Raw genomic sequence first — 20,943 nt, 5'->3', positions numbered from 1 at the left:
TCATGCGTGAGTGCTGGGAGAGAGCTCTCCCAGTGCTCCTGGAATCCACCTCCACGAGTGGATAAGCTCCCCGTGCTCCCAGCGCTGGGAGCCTGTCTACACTAGTGCTTTAAAGCGCTCAGACTTGCTGTGCTTAAGGAGGTGATTTCACATCCCTGAGCTCACAAGTTAGAGTGCTATAAAATGTAAGTGTATACAAGCCCTCAGTCTCACTTACACTAAGGCCTCTTTACACCATTCTGCTATTGTTAAAGAGACATTAAATGTACTTGTGGGCTTTGTAGTGGCCATCTTTATGCTACCATATCAGTTTAAAAGGGTCTTTACGTAAATGAGACACAGGCCTTCTGTGTCTACATGTGGAGTCCACTACACCCCCTCTAGAATGTTATCATCCCAATCTTCTCTCTTTCAAGATTGTTTATTCACTTACTACCCATAACTCATAATGCTTCCATGAACTGCAGTCCATTAACACTTCCTATACCTCTATTCTCTAGCCTTTTTTTCCCCTCTTGCCTCACTGTCCTGTAACGAATCCTTTCTTTCTAGCTACAACTCCATCCTCTACTCCACAATTTACTATTTTTCCTCTTTCTGAGTAACTGAACCATCCCAACCACCTCCAACCTTGACTCACTTCCCATTTCTGGTGTATCTGCTCTGGCTACCATGCTTCTGGAGGAAATCTGGAGATCATGTGGACTCCACTGAAGTTTGTCATCTTTGTATTCAGCATGGCTATCAAAGGCAATTAAACGTAGCCCACTTATTTAGTGTTTTGTGCAGAAGAAGATGAATTTCATCCTTAATGTATAATCATAATATGTGGTTTAGCTGTGTCCCTACATTCCCTAATATCAAACGGATTTTTCTTTAGTCTTGTTGAGGATGAGCTATACAGATGAGTAATATACATTGTTGGCGATCCCGCAAGGATGATCTTTCACAGGTTTTATTTTTCATGGGTCCTTTGGTGACTGAAGAGTCCGATTCTTGATCCGCAGGCTCATTGGCAGACATTGCAGGTGGTGTTGGAAGACAGGGTTGGGTCGTGATTGCTGCGTGACCATTGTCTTTCCTTTCTTTTCTGGCGTTTTTCTGCCAACAGGACAAGGAAGGTGATTTTCCTCAAAAGTGGATCTTCCTTCACTCTTTTTAAGTGAAAATTACTCTGCAGCATCACCTGCTGGGTAATACCTGCAGAACAAATTATCTGCAAATCAGAATTCCATCTCTGTATGCTGTACAGAAAATAACAAAGGCCAATTTGCCAATAGCTGTGTGAGACTGTTAAAATAAAAAGATATGGAGTTGAGAGGTTTTCTGGGGAGATATGAGGCTAATAATTGTCAATCAGACAGAAGTATAAATTTACTCTGAAATCAAGAGGTGTAATAAATCTGGATATTTGCTGCTATGAATTGGCTAACAAATTATAATGATAAATTAAACTTTATCCCTCTCTACCATTCATTGTAACAAAGGAAATTTTTCTTCTTTAGGTCAAATTTGGAAACTGTAACACTCCCAAGCCCAGCTTCTTTGATTTTGAAGGAAAGCAGAAATGGTAAGAGGAAATCCTTGCAATTCTTAAAATAAAATCAGAAATTGTTATTTTTGGTCACATCTTTTAGATTGCTTGAACTAGAATATTACTTTGCATGTATCTCTTTCTTAATGATTAAAATAATCCTTTAGGGAATTCTTAAAATGGTGGTGGTGATCTGCTAATTTACTGTTGTATTGGTTTAATCAGCAACAAATAAATACGAGTGGGTAAAGGAGTTTTTTTTTTAAGCCTGACTAGAGGATTGATGGCTTCAAAACTGGGTAAAAGATGTCTTTCCTTTTCCCAGAAGTATGAAGGTAGGCTTGTGTTAGGCCTGATCGCTGTTTCGTTCGTGACAATGAATAAGAGGCAGATGTATCCGTTCTATTGAATGGGCCATTTATGTTTTTCTCTGTACCCCAGGGAAGCGTGGAAAGCGCTGAAAGATTCAAGTCCCCACCAGGCTATGCAAGAATACATTGCCACAGTGAAGAAACTGGATCCCAGTTGGAATCCTCAGGTAGGATAAATGGAAATAAATTGATTTCTGCATGTTATTTAAACACTTTTTTTTTTAATTGCACATCTGAACATTTGCATCAGGTCTTCATCTAAAAAGAGCTCCAGGAAAAGTTAATTCACTGCACTGGAAACATAACGTCTTAAAGTAGTTTTAAAGACTATTTCAGCCACCAGGTTTATTACTTTATCAGATATTTAAGGGTTTCATAGTCTCTCTCTGGTGTATGGGCATTGTCTCCTTTTAAGAGGAACATTATTTTTTAAACAGGTGTCTCTTTTACCTGGGCACGATTATAGCATCAAAAATACAGTAGTTTTTACAGCAGGGGATGGGCAAACGTTTTGGCCTGAGGGTCACATCGGGGTGCCAAAACTGGATGGAGGGCTGGGTGTAGTGTATTAAATTGCTCCCTGTAGTAATGTGCTACTTATGGTGTAGTACTTACAGCTGCCAGTCCTGGTACTCTGAGCAGCATGGTAAGGGGGCAGGGAGCAGGGGGTTTGGGGGGGCAGTTGGATAGGCGTGGGAGTCCCAGGGGGCCTGATGGGTTTGGGGTGTGGATGGGGGTGGGGCAGTCGGGACGGGGGGATTGGCTAGAGGGTGGGGTTCCGGGGCGGAGGTTGGGGTAGGGGGGTCCCAGGGACAAGGAGCAGGGGAGGTTGGATGGGTTGGGTAGGGTGACCAGATGTCCAGATTTTATAGGGACAGTCCTGATTGGAGTCTTTTTCTTATATAGGCTCCTATTACCCCCCCACCCCCGTCCTGTTTTCATACTTGCTGTCTGGTCACCCAGAGTTGGAGGTTCTGAGGCGGGCAGTCCGGGGGCAGGAAGTGGGAGGGAGCGGATAGGGGGAGGGGGCCAGGCTGTTTGGGGAGGCACAGCCTTCCCTACCTGGGTGTAGTGTATTAAATTGCTCCTTGTAGGAATGTGCAACTTATGGTGTACTACTTCAGGGTGCCAGTCCTGGTGCTCTGAAAGTAGCACATTCCCCTGGGGAGCAATTTAATACACTGCACCCAATGGCTCTCGCAGCCCTGCTGCCCAGAGTGCTGGCGACACAGTGAGCTGAGGCTGTGGGCGAGGGGCCGGGGACTAGCCTTCCCGACAAGGAGCTCAAGGGCCAGGCAGGACGGTCGCCTGGGCTGTACTTTGTTTGACTTAGAATTACAGGGAACTGTGGAACGTCTACATCTTTTTTTTTTTTTTTTTTTTTTTTTTTATACACCACCTTTTAAAAATACCTACTTCAGGCATGTTGATTTTATGATGGTGAAAATTTGTGGTTCTGTTGCTCCTCTATCTTAGGAAAGAGAGTTCTTGTCTGAGCACAAGACTTGGAACCAAGAACTTGAGTTCTAATTCTGGTTTTGATGCCTCCTGTGGCTTTAGGGTAGATGTGGGACATCTGTGGCTGTAGCTCAGCTTCCCCATCTTTAAAATGGGGATGCTAATGCTCCTCTGTCTCAGAAGCATGCTGTGAGAATTAGTTAATATTTGCAAAGTGTCTGGAGGATGAAAAGAACTATAGAGCATCTCTAGAAAAATAACTCTGGACTGCACAATCCCATTAGCATACAAAAGTCAAAGTGATTTGCCGTGCTCTACCTTACATAAAATCTTGTCCAACCTAAAACATCCATGCAAAATAAGGAAAAAATCCAATAAATATTGATCAGTTAAAAGCCCGAATGAACAAAAACACCTTGCAGCTCAAGTATTATTCATAAAGTAGGGGGGAAACCCTTTCTATATCCTTATGGATGCAGTCGCTGTAATGTAGCTTCTGTTGATAAATAGAAATCTTCCCACTGAAATGTCATGGAATGTGGAATGCTCATCCTCTTTTGGTGGCTGGTTCTGATTTGTACGGTGGTACTCTGCAGCAAGAATCTAGGACATGAATTCAAGAATCGACTTTGTTTTTCAAAATGTCTAAAAATCGAACCATGCAGTAAATGAAGGAGCTGGAATTCTGGCACTTTTTCCTGGCAAAGAATGAGGGCGTCTGAGCATGATTACTCCTCCCAGTATCGTGCGCTGCACATATCTATCCTCTTCACTCCTTAGTGGAAGGTGAATAAGCAGAAATCAGCATATGTTCTGGTCACGCTAATACAGCTGTTGGAGGTACTTTCATTGATTGCAGTATCTATGAGGTGAAGAATTTACAGTGCACCATGCAAAGCGTTAGACTTAAAAATGGACCTGTCTTGATTGTGCCAATTCAGAGCCCTTTCCCTGAGGAGTCAATCATGACACTTTCTTTCAAAATTAATTTTTTAAAAAGCATATGAATTCAGTACTGGGAAAGGGTGTTGAATGGATATCCCTGGAGACTGAACTCCACTATTCACAGAGAGAGCAGGCATTGTCACTCATCCAGCCCATTGACCAGGAAAGGGAGTTCAGTCACCAACCTTATTTAATCCTTGGTGCCTCTGGGACTGCTAATAAGTGGTAGTGGTTTTTGCATTGTGGATCCTTGTCCGCTGGGAACTGAATTGAACAACAGCAAAGCTGCATAGTATACTGGTGTGACTTTTTAAAATCGTATTTGTAAATGTTGTGTGACTTTGAGAGTCCTGTCAGGAGAGAAATGGGCTCGGTCTTGTATAGTGGTTCAAAGCATTAGTTCACAGGCTTGTTTACTGTGAGTTTCACACTCATCCATGCCTTCTTTTTTCTTTTGTTTTCAGTCATAGAAATGTTTGAAGGGTTTGAGGAGCAATGATAGACTCTGAAAGGGGGTTACTCTTAAGGCAGGTAGGGCCCAAATTGTCTTACCTTGCCAATTTCAGCCAGGAGTGAATGCTGGTGTCCTGCAGATTTTAGTATCCTTACAGCTTTGAAACCACAAAAAGGAGTGATTTGAGGCTATATGGATTTCCTTTCAATAGGTGTTTTTGCCCTAACATTTCAGCAGATCTAAGTGTTTTAGACTGTCACATATGTAACTGAATTTCTTTTTCAAAACTTTAAAGATAATAAGCATTTTCTGTTTGCTTTCAGAACTCACAAGTATAATAATGAAAATGACGTAGGGATAATAATGTAAGTCTTTCTGTCTTGATGTGCATTCTCCATAGCTTAGACCCTGAATTTCATATCCTGATTGTATCCCTTGCCTTGCAAACTGCCTGTGAGTGAGCCAGAGATCAGTTGAACAAAGTAGGAAGGCTCTGCATTGGAGGAAGGTGGTCAAAAATAGAACAGGGAAGAGGAGAAAGTTGCTACATTCTGCAGCAGTTGTGCAGGGAAAGGGTGTTAAGAGGGAGAGAATTATTAATTAGTATGTTAAACAGCAACCTCTTGTCCCCATGTGTAGTGAAGTAATACTCACCTGTGTGACACCTCCTGCTGGTTATCCTGGGAATTAGCTCAGTTTCAGCCCAGAGTGTCCTCTGCTGGCTGGTGGCTCACCTGCCTCAGGCCCCGTGTCCTGCCCAGACCCCGGTGCTACTGCCAGTCATCATCCAGCTCCTGCTCACTGGAGCAGACTGTAGTCTGTAAACCACTCATCATTGGCAAGGGGGAGTTTGGACCTGCTTCCTCTGCCTAACCCTGGGCCGCACCTTTGCAACCCCAGTATCTGTTTTGGCCTTTAGCAAGGCCGGCAACCTGGGGAATTTGCCAGGCTGGAGATCTCCATCTCCGTACTCGTACTCGTACCCTGAGCTCCCAGGCAGCCAGGTCCTTCTCTCCCAAGTGCTAGAGAGAGACTGACCCAGCTTCTGGCTCACAGACCTTTTATAGGGCCAGCAGTCTCCTAATTGGGTGTGGCCCCAGCTGTGGCTGCCTTACCAATCAGTCTATTCTTATTGGCTCTCAGCCCCAGCTCTCTCCAATAGCTGGCTTTTAACCCTTTCAGGGCTGGAGTGGGATGACTGCGCCGCTACACCATGATATTTTCCATTAATTGGCTATTGTTTAACCAAGTTAGTAATGGTACACAGGAGAACCAGACCTCCCCTTCTCTCATCTCTCTGGGGTTGATCTCATGCCATGTAGACTCTGATTTTGTTGCACCAGGTCCACCTTCCTGCAGCCACAAGAGGGAGCTCTATTCATTATAATAACTAAGGTATATTTGTCGTGGAAAGATAATATAATAATAAAGTTATTATAGTCTTCAAATTTTAAATTTAATTTAAAAAAAGATTTGTGTGTACAGTACTAGGTGCTTAGTCACTGTCTCTTTCCTCCTGATGTGATCAACTGGTAGGCCAGGTTTCTTAGTTTTTTTCCCATTATAAGTAGCTGGTGAACAAGAAACAATAATTGTGTGTGTCTGATGGGCTTTGTTGAGAGACAATATAGGGTCTCTTATTAGGAATATGAAAAGTTTAGCTGTTCAAGGTGGATTAAATTTGCCAGCATTTTTTTTTTTTGAATAGAGAGCACTATCAGGTTTTAAATTCTCTTCAGAGTCCAGTTCACAGCATAATATGTTTCATTACCAGAAAGCTTTTCAGATGTTAATATATATTTTCCCTTTAAAACTTCATAAAAACACTTTAAAAATGTGTTTTTAACCTTTATTCTCAGGAGTTTTATGATGCCATCACAAAAATTCCACTCAGATTTAAAACTCAAAGCTTGTTTTAAAATAATAAAAAAAAAAATACAGTACAGGAATTCAGAGATTCTGCTGTCCCTGTTACACAATGGTATGGGGTGGAGTGTGGAGGAGTGACAGAGGGGTCCCTTTTGTGCCAGTCTAGTCAATTATATTGTGTACATATCTTTAATTGACTAGGATTTATATGGGATTATTTATTCCCTGCAAATCTGCAATTCATAGAGGTGCAGACCACAGTCTGTGTGCCATTGCACACAAGCAAAGTTAGCATTCTGGGTTATTGCTTCTCATACCAAGATGAATATCGGCACTCTTAAGTGTTTGGCACACAGTTCATGCAATAAAAATAAATAACAATGTAAACAACTCCACTTCTTTTAGCTCTTTCTTCAGTTCAGACCTTCCATTTACCTCCTTTGGCTGAAACTTTGTGACTCTAAATTCTCCTTCTTCCTGTTCTTATATGGCAGATCTGCCTGTTGCCATCATTGCAGCTCTTCCCACATACAGGATAGACAGTTCCATCTTTGTTAAATCCTCCTGCAAGCCTTTCTTTCTTCCTGCCTCAACTATTTAAGTTCCTTTCTGTGTGACCTCAAGTCTCCAGCAGATCCAGAACACTGCTGCATGCCTCTTACTTGCAACAGGAAGCATGATCACCTCTCCCTCTTTGCAGGATCTGTTTCTCAACTGAGAGTAGTATTTTTCTGGCTTGGGTTTTGCAACATGAAAATGAAACATTTGAAGGAGAAATGTAAAGACCCAGAGAAACATAACACATTTGCCCCTTGTAGTGGAGACCTTCCACTTGACCACCCATATTGCCAGGTTTTTTGCATCACTTGTGGTATACTATCTTGTGAATAAAATTTTACCCATAATGCAAAACTTAGAATTCCTCCTGTATAATAAGGAATAAAGTCATCAAAGCCCAGGACAATGTCTGCACACTGATCAGGCAAAGCAAGAAGATAGCTCTTGGTTCCAGAGGGGGCCCAAGATTCCCAAATCTTTGTGAAACTAGATTAGTATCCCCCTTCCTGAGCCCTCTTGAGTCTTGAAATTCCAATGCTGAGATTTTGAAGGAATAAATGTACATGTATATTCAAACTGCTGGTCTATGAGTGTTTTTAAACTCTTTCAGTGCACTCTGTGATGCCTAATTGACGTCAATAAAGCACTACTAGTGCTGTGTTATTAGTGAGCAAGTGCAGAGCACAGAATTGAAAGCAGCCACCAGAGGATCACTGAAGAGAATAAACAACCCTTCTGATAAAAACAGAACAAGCTTGAAAGCAAATGAAGTTGAAGGAATAACATATTGTTGCTACAGGCACAGAGTAGACCTGTAAAACAGAGAAGTTGTATAGAATGAATGTTAATTTGATTCAACTCTGTTTCTCCAGAATGGGCTGCAGAGGGCAGTATTTCATAACACAGCAGCCAACTACTAGAGTGTTCCTGGGTTTGAATGTGTTCCTGTCACTATTCAAATAGCCTTTCTTCACCACATTTAAAATGTTGTTATTCTCTTGCTTGTACCTAAAACATGTATAAGAGAGAATTCACAATTCAAGGATACTTTAACAGTCTGGAGAATGTGTTTCTTAACCACAAAAAAATGGACTGCACTGTGAATCTAGATACTGTAGGTGGAGCTGGATATTATTGATGTAATCTCAGGAAATAGTCTAGTAACAAATGATACAGCTTGTTTTAAATTGATTAATGTTTCATATTTATTAGATGTTGGTCCGAACCATAACTCCAGCCCCAAACTTAGAACCTCTATAATGACCCAAACCAAAACTCTGTATCTAAACATTCCAAAATTTGGGATTTGAAATCCAGACCTGAGTTTCATAAAGCTTGGTTTTGGTGCTCAAATGTGGCTTGGTAGAAGAGTTTTGAGCAACTCTGACTGAGTTTCAGATTTAAGATTTTATATTGCGCTCCTGTCCTAATATTTTATTAACAAATGGGTAAATCAGGCTAATGTTATCCTCCTGAATCTGCAGATTTGTAGCTTGGTATCAGAGAATTTCTGTATTGGAAGAATTTAAGTAAATAACTTAAGTAAATTTTATTGAAAAAGCTGTGTCCCATAAGCAGTATAAGAGCACCCATCATGCCTTCCCAGTGTGTCTCACTCAAACAGATGTCACCTTCCTAATCTGGCCACGCAGCCACAGTTTGCAGTCAGAAGTGAGAAGCAGAGTGGTTTGGGAAGGATTACAATGAGGGTGGGGAGGGGAGGGGAAAGATGTGTTGGGTCTATGTCTAATGTGAAAATACCATTGATTCCATTCCTCCTATATGTTTAGTTGGCTAGGATGTGAATATCTCTGTTTATGGCTTGCCATCCAACAGGAAAAACTAGCTCCCTTCTGTAAACTAAGCTACTTTTAGCATTCCATGCATGTAAAGCCTTTGGAAAATAGCAAGTCTGGTTTTTTTTTGTTTGTTTGTTTGTTTGTTTTAGTGATCCTACTGAAATGTCAGAATTAGGTCTGACACCCTTTTGGTTAGCTAACTTCTTTATGCCTTGCTGTTGTGGCACATATAATTGTATATGTGGGGTTCCCCTGTCACACAGATCCCTGCAAATCCTTAATTAAGGATGGAGTTTCAGATGCAGTTCTGAACTGCTTGGCTTTTGTTTTTTAGTGTGTTAGCTCCTCGTCTTTTAATTGACTTTTTTTATGGTAATACCTGCTTTTGTATTTTTACCTGAAAATTAAATCAATAGTTCATAAAATATCAAAATCTGTTAGTGAGGTGTTACAAAAACATATACACTGTCAATAAGAAAATACATAATAGCTGCCTTTTTAAGTTAAATAACTCATATTAATGCTAAACCCCTTCTAAAAACTGACTATATTTTTTAAAAGTTTGTTTTAATTGGTAACTGGGGGTGGAGGTGAGAGGAAGCACCAGAAGCTACCAAAAAACTTACTATATTCACCATCACCACTCTGTATGAACTCATTTTTAGCCATCTTGTAAGGTATGTTTTAAATTTACATTTTGGAGTGATATGTGGTAAATTTCATCCCAATGTAAATTAAAATGGCTGATTTATGAATCCTTCAAAAGCAGTGTTTATAATAGAATATAGCAGCTAACTCGCAAATGTGGTGGTATAACTGGTACTGCAGTGCCAGCCCACACCAGACTTCATAGAGCTGGCTGATTAACAAGCTGATTCATGTTTAGGGTTTTACTCCCATTCTCCAATGTTCAGGCAGATTTTCAGACTGGTATTTTTGTGGTTCAGCACCATGAATCCATTTGGTTGGATTATCTGCTGCAAGGCCCAAGACTTTAATATACAATGTGATGCTCCACCTTCACTATTTTTATGCCAGCTGGAAGAGGAGTGTTCATATCTCTGGTCATTAAGGAAGAATGTTTCTGGAAGAGAGAGTGAGAGTGTGTGTGTGCGTGTGTATGTGTCATTAAGAGGAAGCCTTGATTTACTCCTCTATAGGAATCTACAAAGTGCACAAGACAGAGCTGAAATAAAGGGAGGGATCCTCACAATAGACCTTCCAGTTAACATGCAGCAGCAATTTGTCAGCACACAGTTTTAGAACATTAGTAGACATTATACTAAAGTTTCAGCTGGTGGGATGGAGATCTCATGACCTCCTGCAGCTACAGATTCGGTAACATTATGTGAGCTGGCCTTGAGGAAGATGTCCATGGTTATTTTAGAATCCTACCTGTGAAGTTAGTTCCTTTTGGTTGTAAGAATAGTAGTCTGTATTGCTGCAGATACTCCTGAAAATACTTTTCTTGGTGTTAGAGTAGTGTTTCTGGAGTGATTTTGCAGGAGACCAAAAGAACCGTGATGTTGAATATGACCTGTTTTGTTTTACCAAATTGAGAACAAGGCAGTTCATTAGCTATATAGGTTAAGAATTTATGGACCTTTTACAATTTGACTGAAAATGTGTTTTTTTTAAAAATCAACTCCTACATCATTAATAAGAGAACAGTCCATTCATACTGTTTCATAAGGCAACATAATACCACTTTACAAGTACTAGCTACTCACAACACCCGTTCAAGGAAAGGAGGTAAGTTATCATGCCCATCTTAGTGATTGGGAAACTAAGGGAGATGCCACACAAAAGGAGCCCATTTTATCCCCAAGGTATTACGGCTGTTACAGTAATGAAGGGTTCATATTGCTAAAGACTGAGGCCCTGGTACTGCTGCAGGATCCCTGTATAACCTACTGGTGACTAAAATGCTAAATGTCTGATTTCAGCAATTGGCTAGAAATGTAACAGCTCCTGTAAAAATGAACCTTATAACAGGGAATGTCTGAAATTACTTCATAGTTTTTAACTGATCCTTCCAGGTCTGAATAATTAAAAAAAACCTTAACTTTTTGTAAGTTCTACTCATAAAGAGAGCCACTCATGGATACCATCAGTTATCTGACTGGACCTTTCTTCATATATGTAACTGCATTTTGTTTATAATTTTCATTATGCTACAAGGATTAGTTTAAACCTCCAGTCCTTTTATTATGTGGGAAGTATAATGTTACCCACGTGAATTTAATTAAAGTTTAATGGTACAGTCTATAGCTTTTTAACTTACATGTCTTGAGAACATCCATTTTTAAAACAAACTGTCTTCTGTCATATGCATGCTGGTTTTAAAATAAACTAACACAGATTAGTGACCACTTAATAATGGAGAACAAAAGTGTTAATCCACTACTGTGAATGTAGTGATGTACCAATAAACGGAAGAGTTAAAAAAAAAAAAAAAAGTAGAATGATTTGTCTTTTATTTTCTTTGTCTATGTAACAATGTCAATGGGAAACAATCTGGCAATTATCCTTCATGAACCTGTAGTTTAAGATGGAGATATCTAAAGTGCAGTATCTGGGGCTGAATATACATTGTTCTAGCAACTAGAATTATTGTCGTATGCCGTGAATCCGGGTGGATTTCATTTAAATCAAAAAATCATGATTTAAATCACTATTCAGGAAGACTCAATTTAATCATGGTTTTCTACATAAAAGTGCATTCTTGTTGGTGTAATCTTAATACGTATTCTTCACAACTCAGAGATAGACATAGATTTCATTTTTAGAAGGTACACCCTATACATTTTTAAAGTGATTTATTTTGAAAACTTTTCAGATTAGTTTTACTGCTATATCAGAAAATGAATGGTTGTTTGGTTATTTCATTTACCAAAGGTAATTGAAGCAGATATTTATGAAGTCATTGGAAGGTGAACTAGCTCCAGTTCAACAGGTTAATCATTAGTATTTGGAGGGTTTTCTTGCCATGCTGTATTAGGAGGAGAACATCACCAGACAGACATTTAAATTGTTTTATTTAACTAAAACAACTGTAAGATTTTTTTCTTCAACAGCAAACATATAATATTTTAACAAAACAAGCGTATGTCTCTCGCTTTTCATATTTATCTCCAGACTTCTTCTCCTTGTCCAGACCAATTCTGCCCCCAACAATCATCTATTCATTGAACTTTGTGAAACTTTGCACTTTTTTAGAGAGAAGTAAGGGATTGACTCAGTGTACACAAATTTGCAGAGGGACAATAGAGTTGAGGTGTGTTATTTCTCAACTCTCTATTTATTTATTTATTTATTTTATTTAAAAACATTTTACTGTTAACCTCTGAAGACACAAATCCACAGTTTGAGAACTAAAATACTAAGCATCTCAGATGGTATCATCTAGACTGAGCACTGAGTCCCATTGGGCAAATAGAAAGATTAACCTAAGTAATCTATACAGAAGCCTGTGGCACACCATAAGATTTGGTCCCTAATCTATGAACTACTGCAACTCATTTACAAATCTTTTCTTAAACATTACATGAATATATTGTCTCTTTTATTATAGAATTGGAATTTATAATCCCTATTCCATTATGAAATATCTTTGAGCTATAATGTATCTTAATTAAAACTATCTTTAGATAGGTTTTTTCCTCAAACACACCTATTTAATTTAAAAAAATCTGATTTTTTTTAATTTTTTTTTTAAATCATTGATTTTTATCCGCCCTGCCATGAATGTTGTTGTATTTGTGGGACTGTCAGCAGTGCTGTTTTAGGTGGCTTTCCTTTCCTGCAGCAGGCAGACATACTGACAAATGGTTGATAATTCTTGTCACTAGAACCACAATTTACAATGAAGCATAGAAATAAAATGCTAGACTTGGAGTAGAAGTTCCTGCTTCTCTGAAGTTTGGTTCTAACCCCATACTCCATATGGAAAAGAGGCCTTAAATGATGAGGTAGTGTCTTATACACTAAATATAAACAAAACCGGAATTGGTTAGAGAATATTGCATGAATTTGTGGGTCTCTTATTTTATGTCTCCATAGAAACTTATGGTTTCTCTTTTATTTATGACATTGCAGTCCTCTTTCAGGCTGTTGGACATACAATACTGCCAATTTATAGCCTGCATTTTATAAACGTGTGAATTTGGAAGAAGCCAACCAGCAGATCAAGACTGCTGGAGATTTCCTTTGTTAAAATTCTGCTGCTGTATATTGGTTCTTTTAGTATCCATGTTCTGAAACCAATTATAGGAGTCCATTTCCTTGGGTATTAAGAGTCTTAGTTGGCTCTCTGGAGAGGTAGAAATGATAACATTAACTAAACATGAAATAGTTTAGAGAGAAAAAAATAACTGATTAAATCGTATTGGATCCGGCCTGGAAGCATATTGCCTGGCAGCCAACTAGTTGTTTCAGTGGCGCTTTAACAACTGTATGTTGTACACCATTGCAGAGCTTTCTGGGGATGCATGTTAAAAATAGCGGTGATGACTTTAATAAACTAAGAGTAGAAATGTTCATTTTTAGCTAGTTGAATGTTCAGATGAATTCAGCTGAATTCACTTGTGTTGCTTGATCTCATTAATTAATAAAGGTAGCATGGACTGCCTAAAATATATTCCAAAAAAGAACGGTTTAAAAAACGGTGGCATTCATGTGACATCTTAATGCACAGTCTGCACAGTCACAGCACACCTGGGTGTTACAGCTGCCTGGCGCCTTCATTCTTGGATGTGTCAGTAATGAGCTGAGCTCCCCGTGAGTATGAAATTTCTGCTCTTTTAGATCCCCTCTGGGTAATTTCAGTGAGGGTAATGTGGAACACACAGGTGGATGAAAAAATTGAAAATAAAAATGGCTCCAGAGAATTGCACTATTAGAGAGCGTCACTGCTATAAACATTCTCTAGTGTGGTAAGGCAGAGTCTTTTCCCTGTTTTCAACAGAGCACACAAATGCTGTGTTCCTGTCCACACTCATCCTCCTGTCCACGGTCTGGCTTTATTGGTGACTTGTAAAGAATAACCTAACAAACCAAAGGCTAATCTTACTGAGCTTGGGTTTCCCTGCATGACTCTTTCATCCCTAGCTCTCCATCTATTTGGCCCAAAGAGTCACCTTTATATACTGTGTTTGTGGTAAGTGGGCCCACTTTCTAGGTGACTCAGCAGTAATTGCCATGAACTGCAATGCAGCATTTTAGTATCTGGGTCTAGGTTGACTCAAAAGAAGAGCCCTACGTTCCCAAAAAGGGTCTTAATCTGCCACCCTGTTGCATCCAGTTGTAGCTTCTCCCCACCATATAGTTAATGATAAGTGAACAATTCCACTGAAGTCTAATCTTTCCTTTTCGTTTCTCCATGTATCTGTAGTAAAGTTTTGAATGTTTGTGAATCTGAAAACGGGGGGAAAAAAAAGGGGGTGGTGGAGAGATGACAGCAAAAGTCTTAAATAGTGAAATTTCTGTTGAACTATTCTGCAAAGTTCTGTGGAAGTATGTAACAGTACTTTTTTGGCAAATCCAATAGGAGACTCTTTTTAAAGTGAGATGTCCAGAAGTTCTCTCTTACATCTACAATAGTTCAAGCCTTGATTTTTTTGGGGGGTGGGAGGGGAATTTATCATTGATAAACATAAGGCAATGGTTTAGTGAAGTGTTTGGCCACTGACTGATGAAGTTTTGTTGTTTTTTAAAATAGTGGCAGTCTAATTTTCTAAACTGTGCAGAGATCATATCTGCTTTTGCCTATCATACACGTACGTGTGTGTGAGTGTGAGAGAGAGCAGAAATTAAAGATGTTGGCATCTAATGACATAAACTTGATGGATACGTTGTTTGTTTGTAACTTTTTTACTGCAGTAGAGCTAGAAACTGTTAAAGTTTGATTTTTCTTGTAGATATTCACAAGTATCACATCTGGTTAAATTAGTGCAGTGCACTGTCTTCAGAGGCTCCACATATTCTGCGATTCTGTGGTCATGGAATTTCCCACAGAATCCATTTCTTGTTGCACAATTCTGCTCCAGAATCTAAGCTTTCATAGTTGTGTGAGCAATTGTAAAAACATAAACTGAGGCCAGGTGTATGCTACAAATGTATACTGGCATAAGTACATCTCTCAGGGGTTTGAAAAATCCACAACCCTGAGCAATGTAGTTATACAGACCTAACCCCTGGTATGTCTACACTACGGAATTACTCCGATTTTACAGAATTCGATTTTTGGCAACAGCTTGTATAAAGTTGAGTGCATGTGTCCACACTAAGCACATTAATATGGCAGTGTGCTTCCATAGTGCTGAGGCTAGCATCGACCTCCGGAGCGTTGCATTGTGGGTAGCTATCCCATAGTTCCTGCAGTCTCCCCTGCCCACTGGAATTCTGGGTTGAGATCCCAATGCCTGATGGGGCAAAACATTTTCACGGGTGGTTCTGGGTACATGTCGTCAGGCTCCCCCCTCCCTTCCTCCCTCCCTCTGTGAAAGCAATGGCAGACAGTTGTTTCACGCCTTTTTTTCTGGGTTACCTGTGCGGACGCCATACCACGGCAAGCATGGAGCCCGCTCAGCTGACTGTCACTGTATGTCTCCTGGGTGCTGGCAGATGTGGGACTGCATTGCTACACAGCAGCAGCTCTTTGCCTTTTGGCAGCAGACGGTGCATTACGACTGGTAGCCGTTGTCGTCGTACTCCTGGGTGCTCTTTTAGCTGACCTCGGTGAGGTCGGTCAGGGGCACCTGGGCAGACATGGGAGTGACTCAGCCAGGCCATTCCTATCTTCTGCCAAGCACCCAGGAGATGACGGTGGCTAGCAGTCAGACTGCACTATCTGCTACCACCCTAAAGATGTAAAAGATAGATGGAGTGGATCAAAACAAGAAATAGACCAGATTTGTTTTGTATTCATTTGCTTCCCTCCTCCCTCCGTGAAATCAACAGCCTGCTAAATCCAGGATTTTGAGTTCAGTCCTTGAGGGGGCCATTCTATGTGACAGTTGTTTGTGTTTCTCCCTGATGCAAAGCCACCCCCTTTGTTGATTTTAATTCTCTGTAAGCCATGTTGCCAGTCGCCCTTCCCCAGAGCAAGGGCAGACAATCGTTCTGTGCCTTTTTTCAGTGCAGACATCATACCATGGCAAACATGGAGTCCACTCATCTCAACGCAGCAGTCATGAAAATTGTAAACACGTTGCACATTATCATGCCGTTTATGCAGAACTGGAACATAAAAAACCAGGCGAGGAGGAGGCGATGGCAGCACGGTGACGAGAGTGATGAGGACACGGACACAGAATTCTCTTAAAACGTGGGCCTCGGCGCTTTTTATATCATAATTTTAATGGGGCAGGTTCATGCTGTGGAACGCTGATTCTGGGCCTGGGAAACGGGCACAGAGTGGTGAGACCACATAGTGTTGCAGGTGTGGGGCCATTCCCAGTGGCTGCAAAACTTTTGCATAAGGACGCTTTCATGGAACTTTGTGACTTGCTTTCCCCTGCCCTGAAGCGCCTGAATACCAAGATGAGAACAACCCTCACAGTTGAGAAGCGAGTGGCGATAGTCCTGTGGAAGCTTGCAACGCCAGACAGCTACCAATCAGTTGGGAATCAGTTTGGAGTGGGCAAATCTACTGTGGGGGCTGCTGTGATGCAAGTAGCCAAAGCAATCACTGAGCTGCTGTTACCAAAGGTAGTGACTCTGGGAAATGCTGCAATGGGATTCCCTAACTGTGGTGGGACAATAGATGGAACCCATATCAGTATCTTGGCACCAGACCACCAGGGCAACCAGTACATAAACCGCAAGGGGTACTTTTCAATGGTGCTGCAAGCACTGGTGGATCACAAGGGACGTTTCACCAACATCAACGTGGGATGGCCGGGAAGGGTTCATGATACTGGCTTCTTCAGGAACACTAGTCTGTTTAAACAGCTGCTGCAAGGGATTTACTTCCCAGACCAGAAAATAACTGTTGGGGATGTTGACATGCCTGTAGTTATCCTTGGGGACCCAGCCTACCCCTTAATGCCATGGCTCATGAAGCCATACACAGGCAGCCTGGACAGTAGTCAGGAGCTGTTCAACTATAGGCTGAGCAAGTGCAGAGTGGTGGTAGAATGTGCATTTGAACGTTTAAATGGTCGCTGGTGCACTTTACTGACTCGCTGAGACCTCAGCGAAACCAATATTCCCATTGTTATTGCTGCTTGCTGTGTGCTCCACAATCTCTGTGAGAGTAAGGGGGAGACGTTTATGGCGGGGTGGGCGGTTGAGGCAAATCGCCTGGCTGCTGATTACGCGCAGCCAGGCACCAGGGCATTTAGAAGAGCACACCAGGAAGCGCTGCGCATGAGAGAAGTTTTGAAAACCAGTTTCATGATTGGCCAGGCTACAGTGTGACAGTTCTGTTTGTTTCTCCTTGCTGAAAACCCACCCCCTTGATTGACTCATTCCCTGTAAGCCACCCAACCTCCCCCCTTCAATCATAGGTTGCTTGCAAAGGAAATAGTCACTATCATTTAAAAACCATGTATTCTTTATTAATTGATTGATTATAAAAAATAGGGAGATAACTGACAAGGTAGCCCGGGTGGGGTGTGGGAGGAGGGAAGGAAAAGGCCACTTCAAAACTTGTTGAATGCCAGCCTTCTGTTGCTTGGTCTGTCCACTGGGGTGGAGTGGTTGGGTCCCTGTCGCCTCTCCTGCCACGTTCTTGGCTGTCTGAGTGAGGAGGCTATGCAACTTGGGGAGGGGAGAAGGCGGTTAAACAAGGGCTGCAGCTCCACTCTGTGATCCTGCTGCCATTCCTGAAGCTCCACCAGACGCCAGAGCATGTCAATTTGATCCCGCAGTAGCCCCAGCATTGCATCCTGCTTCTGCTGATCTTCCTGCCGCCACATCTCATCTCATTTATCCCTCCTGTCCTCACGTTCGTTGGCCACTTTCCTGTACTGTAATACTGTGCCCTTCTACTCATTCAGATGATCTCTTTCATTGCGGGTCGACTCTATGATCTCAGAGAACATTTCATCGCACATGCATTTTTTTTTGCTGCCTTGTCTGAGATAGCCTTCGGGATGGAGGAGGGAGGCTTGAAAAATTTGCAGCTGCGGAAGGGAAAAAAGGAAGAGAAGTATTTTTAAAAATATACATTTTACAGAACGTGTATACTCTTTCACAGTGAACAACACTATTCATATTACATAGCACATGTGATTTTGGTACAAAGTCGCATTTTGCATCTTTTATATTGAGTGCCTGAGGCTTTGGTGTTAGAGATCACAGATGCAGGGCCAGGCAACAGAATTCGTCTTGCAGGCAGCCATGGTAAGCCATAGTCTTTTGGCTTCTGCAGCCTTCATAAAAGCAGTGCCCTCCTTTCCCATACAAACAAGCAAAGCCCACTGAGTGCTGCAGTTTTCATGTTAATGTGCAGCAGCAGAAACCAAAGTAACCCCCTGCCCAATCCAATTCTCTGGGATGATTGCTTTACTCCTCCCCCCACCGCGTGGCTGGTTCTCCCCAGAAACCTTCTGCAAAGGCTGTACCTCCAGGAGAGCTTCATGGAGATGTCCCTGGAGGATTTCCGCTCCATCCCCAGACACGTTAACAGACTTTTCCAGTAACAGTACTGGCCGTGAATGCATCCCAAGTCCTCAGGACAAATTAATCATTAAACACTTTTAAACTATTATATATACAAAGGTACACTCACCAGAGGTCCTGTCTACGGCTTCATGATCCGGGATACCGCCTTGGGAGGATATTTCAGTCATGGTGAGAAAAAGGTCCTGGCTGTTGGGGAGAATGGTGTGCTGTGTGCTCTCCTCACGGTCATCGTCGTTCTCCTCTTCATCTTCCCCATCTACAAAATCCTCAGGCATGGCTGAGAGTGCCCCCTACTCGGAATCCACGGTCAGGGGTGGGGTAGTGGTGACAGCCCTCCTTAGAATTGCGTGCAGCTCAGCATAGATGTGGCATGTCTGCAGTTCGGCCCTGGAGCATCTGTTTGATTTTTTTTGGTTTTCTGGTATGCTTGTCTGAGCTCCTTAACTTTCACGCGGCACTGTATTGAGTCCCTGTTGTGGCTCTCTCCAGCATGCCCTGGGAGATTTTTTCAAATGTTTTGGCATTTCGTCTTTTTGGAACATAGTTTTGATAGCATGGAATCGTCTTCCCATACAGCGATCCGATCCAGTACCTCCCATATGATCGATGCAGGAGCTTTTTTTCTGTTCTTTGACTGGTGTGGTCACCTGTGCTGATGAGCTCGACTGGCCAAACAGGAAATGAGATTCAAAAGTTCGCGGGCCTTTTCCTGTTCACTTGGCCAGTGCATCTGAGTGAGTTGAAAGTGCTGTCCAGAGCTGTCACAATGGTGCACTGTGGAATAGCTCCTGGAGGCCAATATTGTCGAATCGCGTCCACACTAACCCTAATTCGAACCAGTGGTATTGATTTCAGCGCTAATACCCTCGTTGGCGAGAAGTACAGAAATCAATTTTAAGAGCCCTTTATGTCAAAGTAAATGGCTTCGTTGTGTGGATGGGTGCCGGGTTAATTTGATTTAATGCTGCTAAATTTGACAAACTCCTAGTGTAGACCAGGCCCCCGATGTAGACAGATTAAGTTAGAGCTTCTCTCATCAACATAGCTACAACCTCTCAAGGAGTTGGATTGATTATACCGGCACAAGAGATCTCACCTATCAGCATAGAGCCTCTTCACCAGATGTGCTACACCTGCATTGCTGTAGCATTTCTAGTGTAGACTAGCCCTAAAGCACTGCAGCAGCTTCAGTATTGTACGTGAAGACAAGCCCTTAGTGTAACTGATGCAGTATGTTGTCTTGAATTTGCAGAAACAGTAGGTGTGACATGCCCCATTCATCTCTATATATCGACTGTGAAATCTACAGATATTTTAAATGTCAACATTTAGCTATTTCACTGCTGATAACTTAGCAGAAACATTCAGTTATTTATTCGGAAACTCCAGCTGTCCCCTAACCCACTGTCAAAACCTTCATTAATTTTTGGTGTTGATTGGAAAACTGGAACGTAGGAAATTAGGTAGATAAAAGTCAGTGATGAATTTTTTTTAATGGATTTTTTTTTTAATTTAGATTGAGTTTTTTTTATTTTTTATTTAACTAATTTTTTATTTTCAAAAATAAACCTCTCTGAAATGAATTCATAATTTAATACAAAATATCTTAAGGCCCGAACTTATTATATCATCTTAAAACATTTAAATTAAAAATAAATATGCTGAATCAATGAGCCTCTATCAAAAACATTGAGTTAAAGGCAGCTTTTCTATCTAGTGAAAGAATTGGTGGGGGAAAACTAAGTTTTGAGGCTAAACTTTATAGATATGGCAAGTAGGTTATCATATACTGTATTAAGGACTTAATCTTGTAGGTGACCCAGGGGTTATGCTGTTGGGTGCAAGAGACTGGCAAAATCATCTGAGGTGTTGGGACCCAACTTGACTCCAGGAGACACCATCATGTATCTCATCATTAGGTAGCAAAAAAGATGTACCAAATCTAGAGTAAAGGCTTTATTTAGTTGTAATTCAACATGTTTTAATGGTTATATCAGCCAGTGAGCATGCACTGTTCTGTAGAAAACAAGTGAATTAGAATTGGAAAAGTTGATTAAAATTGATAATTTAAATCAAGGCTTTCCACATGGTGATTTAAATCAATCCACCTTCCTGGAAATGCCCACTTGTTGTTGGGCTTAAAGGCAGAAATGAGCAGTCACATTGTTGCATCAGAAGTAACTTCAGCCAGTTATCATTCACTCCCTCCATTTTTTTTTTTGCATACATCAATCGCATTGGCTGAAGTGAGCCAGCAGATGAAACTTCAGGACAGGACTGAGGTGCTTTGACAGTTTGGGGACATGGGGATTGAGTAATGGGTGT

At 41.3% G+C, this 20,943-nt stretch overlaps 1 protein-coding gene and 1 long non-coding RNA gene across 6 annotated transcripts in view; one reads left to right on the top strand and one right to left on the bottom strand.

Moving 5' to 3' along the window:
- Positions 1-20,943, top strand: part of ACBD6 (acyl-CoA binding domain containing 6) — a 156,623-nt gene that overhangs the window by 9,497 nt on the left and 126,183 nt on the right. For all 5 annotated transcript variants that reach the window (XM_030572016.1, XM_030572015.1, XM_030572019.1 and 2 more), the window contains exons 2-3: positions 1,506-1,570; positions 1,976-2,072. In XM_030572016.1, coding sequence (XP_030427876.1) covers positions 1,506-1,570; positions 1,976-2,072 — 162 coding nt within the window. The remainder of the gene's footprint in view (positions 1-1,505; positions 1,571-1,975; positions 2,073-20,943) is intronic.
- LOC115655943 lies at positions 91-15,278 on the bottom strand. The gene is made up of 3 exons (XR_004001543.1): positions 15,172-15,278; positions 12,148-12,152; positions 91-101 (listed from the first exon to the last, which is right to left on the bottom strand). It is a non-coding gene; the product is annotated as an uncharacterized LOC115655943 (long non-coding RNA).

The sequence above is a fragment of the Gopherus evgoodei genome, chromosome 8, assembly GCF_007399415.2.
Source record: "Gopherus evgoodei ecotype Sinaloan lineage chromosome 8, rGopEvg1_v1.p, whole genome shotgun sequence".
Classification (NCBI taxonomy): domain Eukaryota; kingdom Metazoa; phylum Chordata; order Testudines; family Testudinidae; genus Gopherus; species Gopherus evgoodei.
The sequence above is the reverse complement of the archived record's forward strand: the minus strand, read 5'-3'. Positions and strand labels throughout refer to the sequence as shown.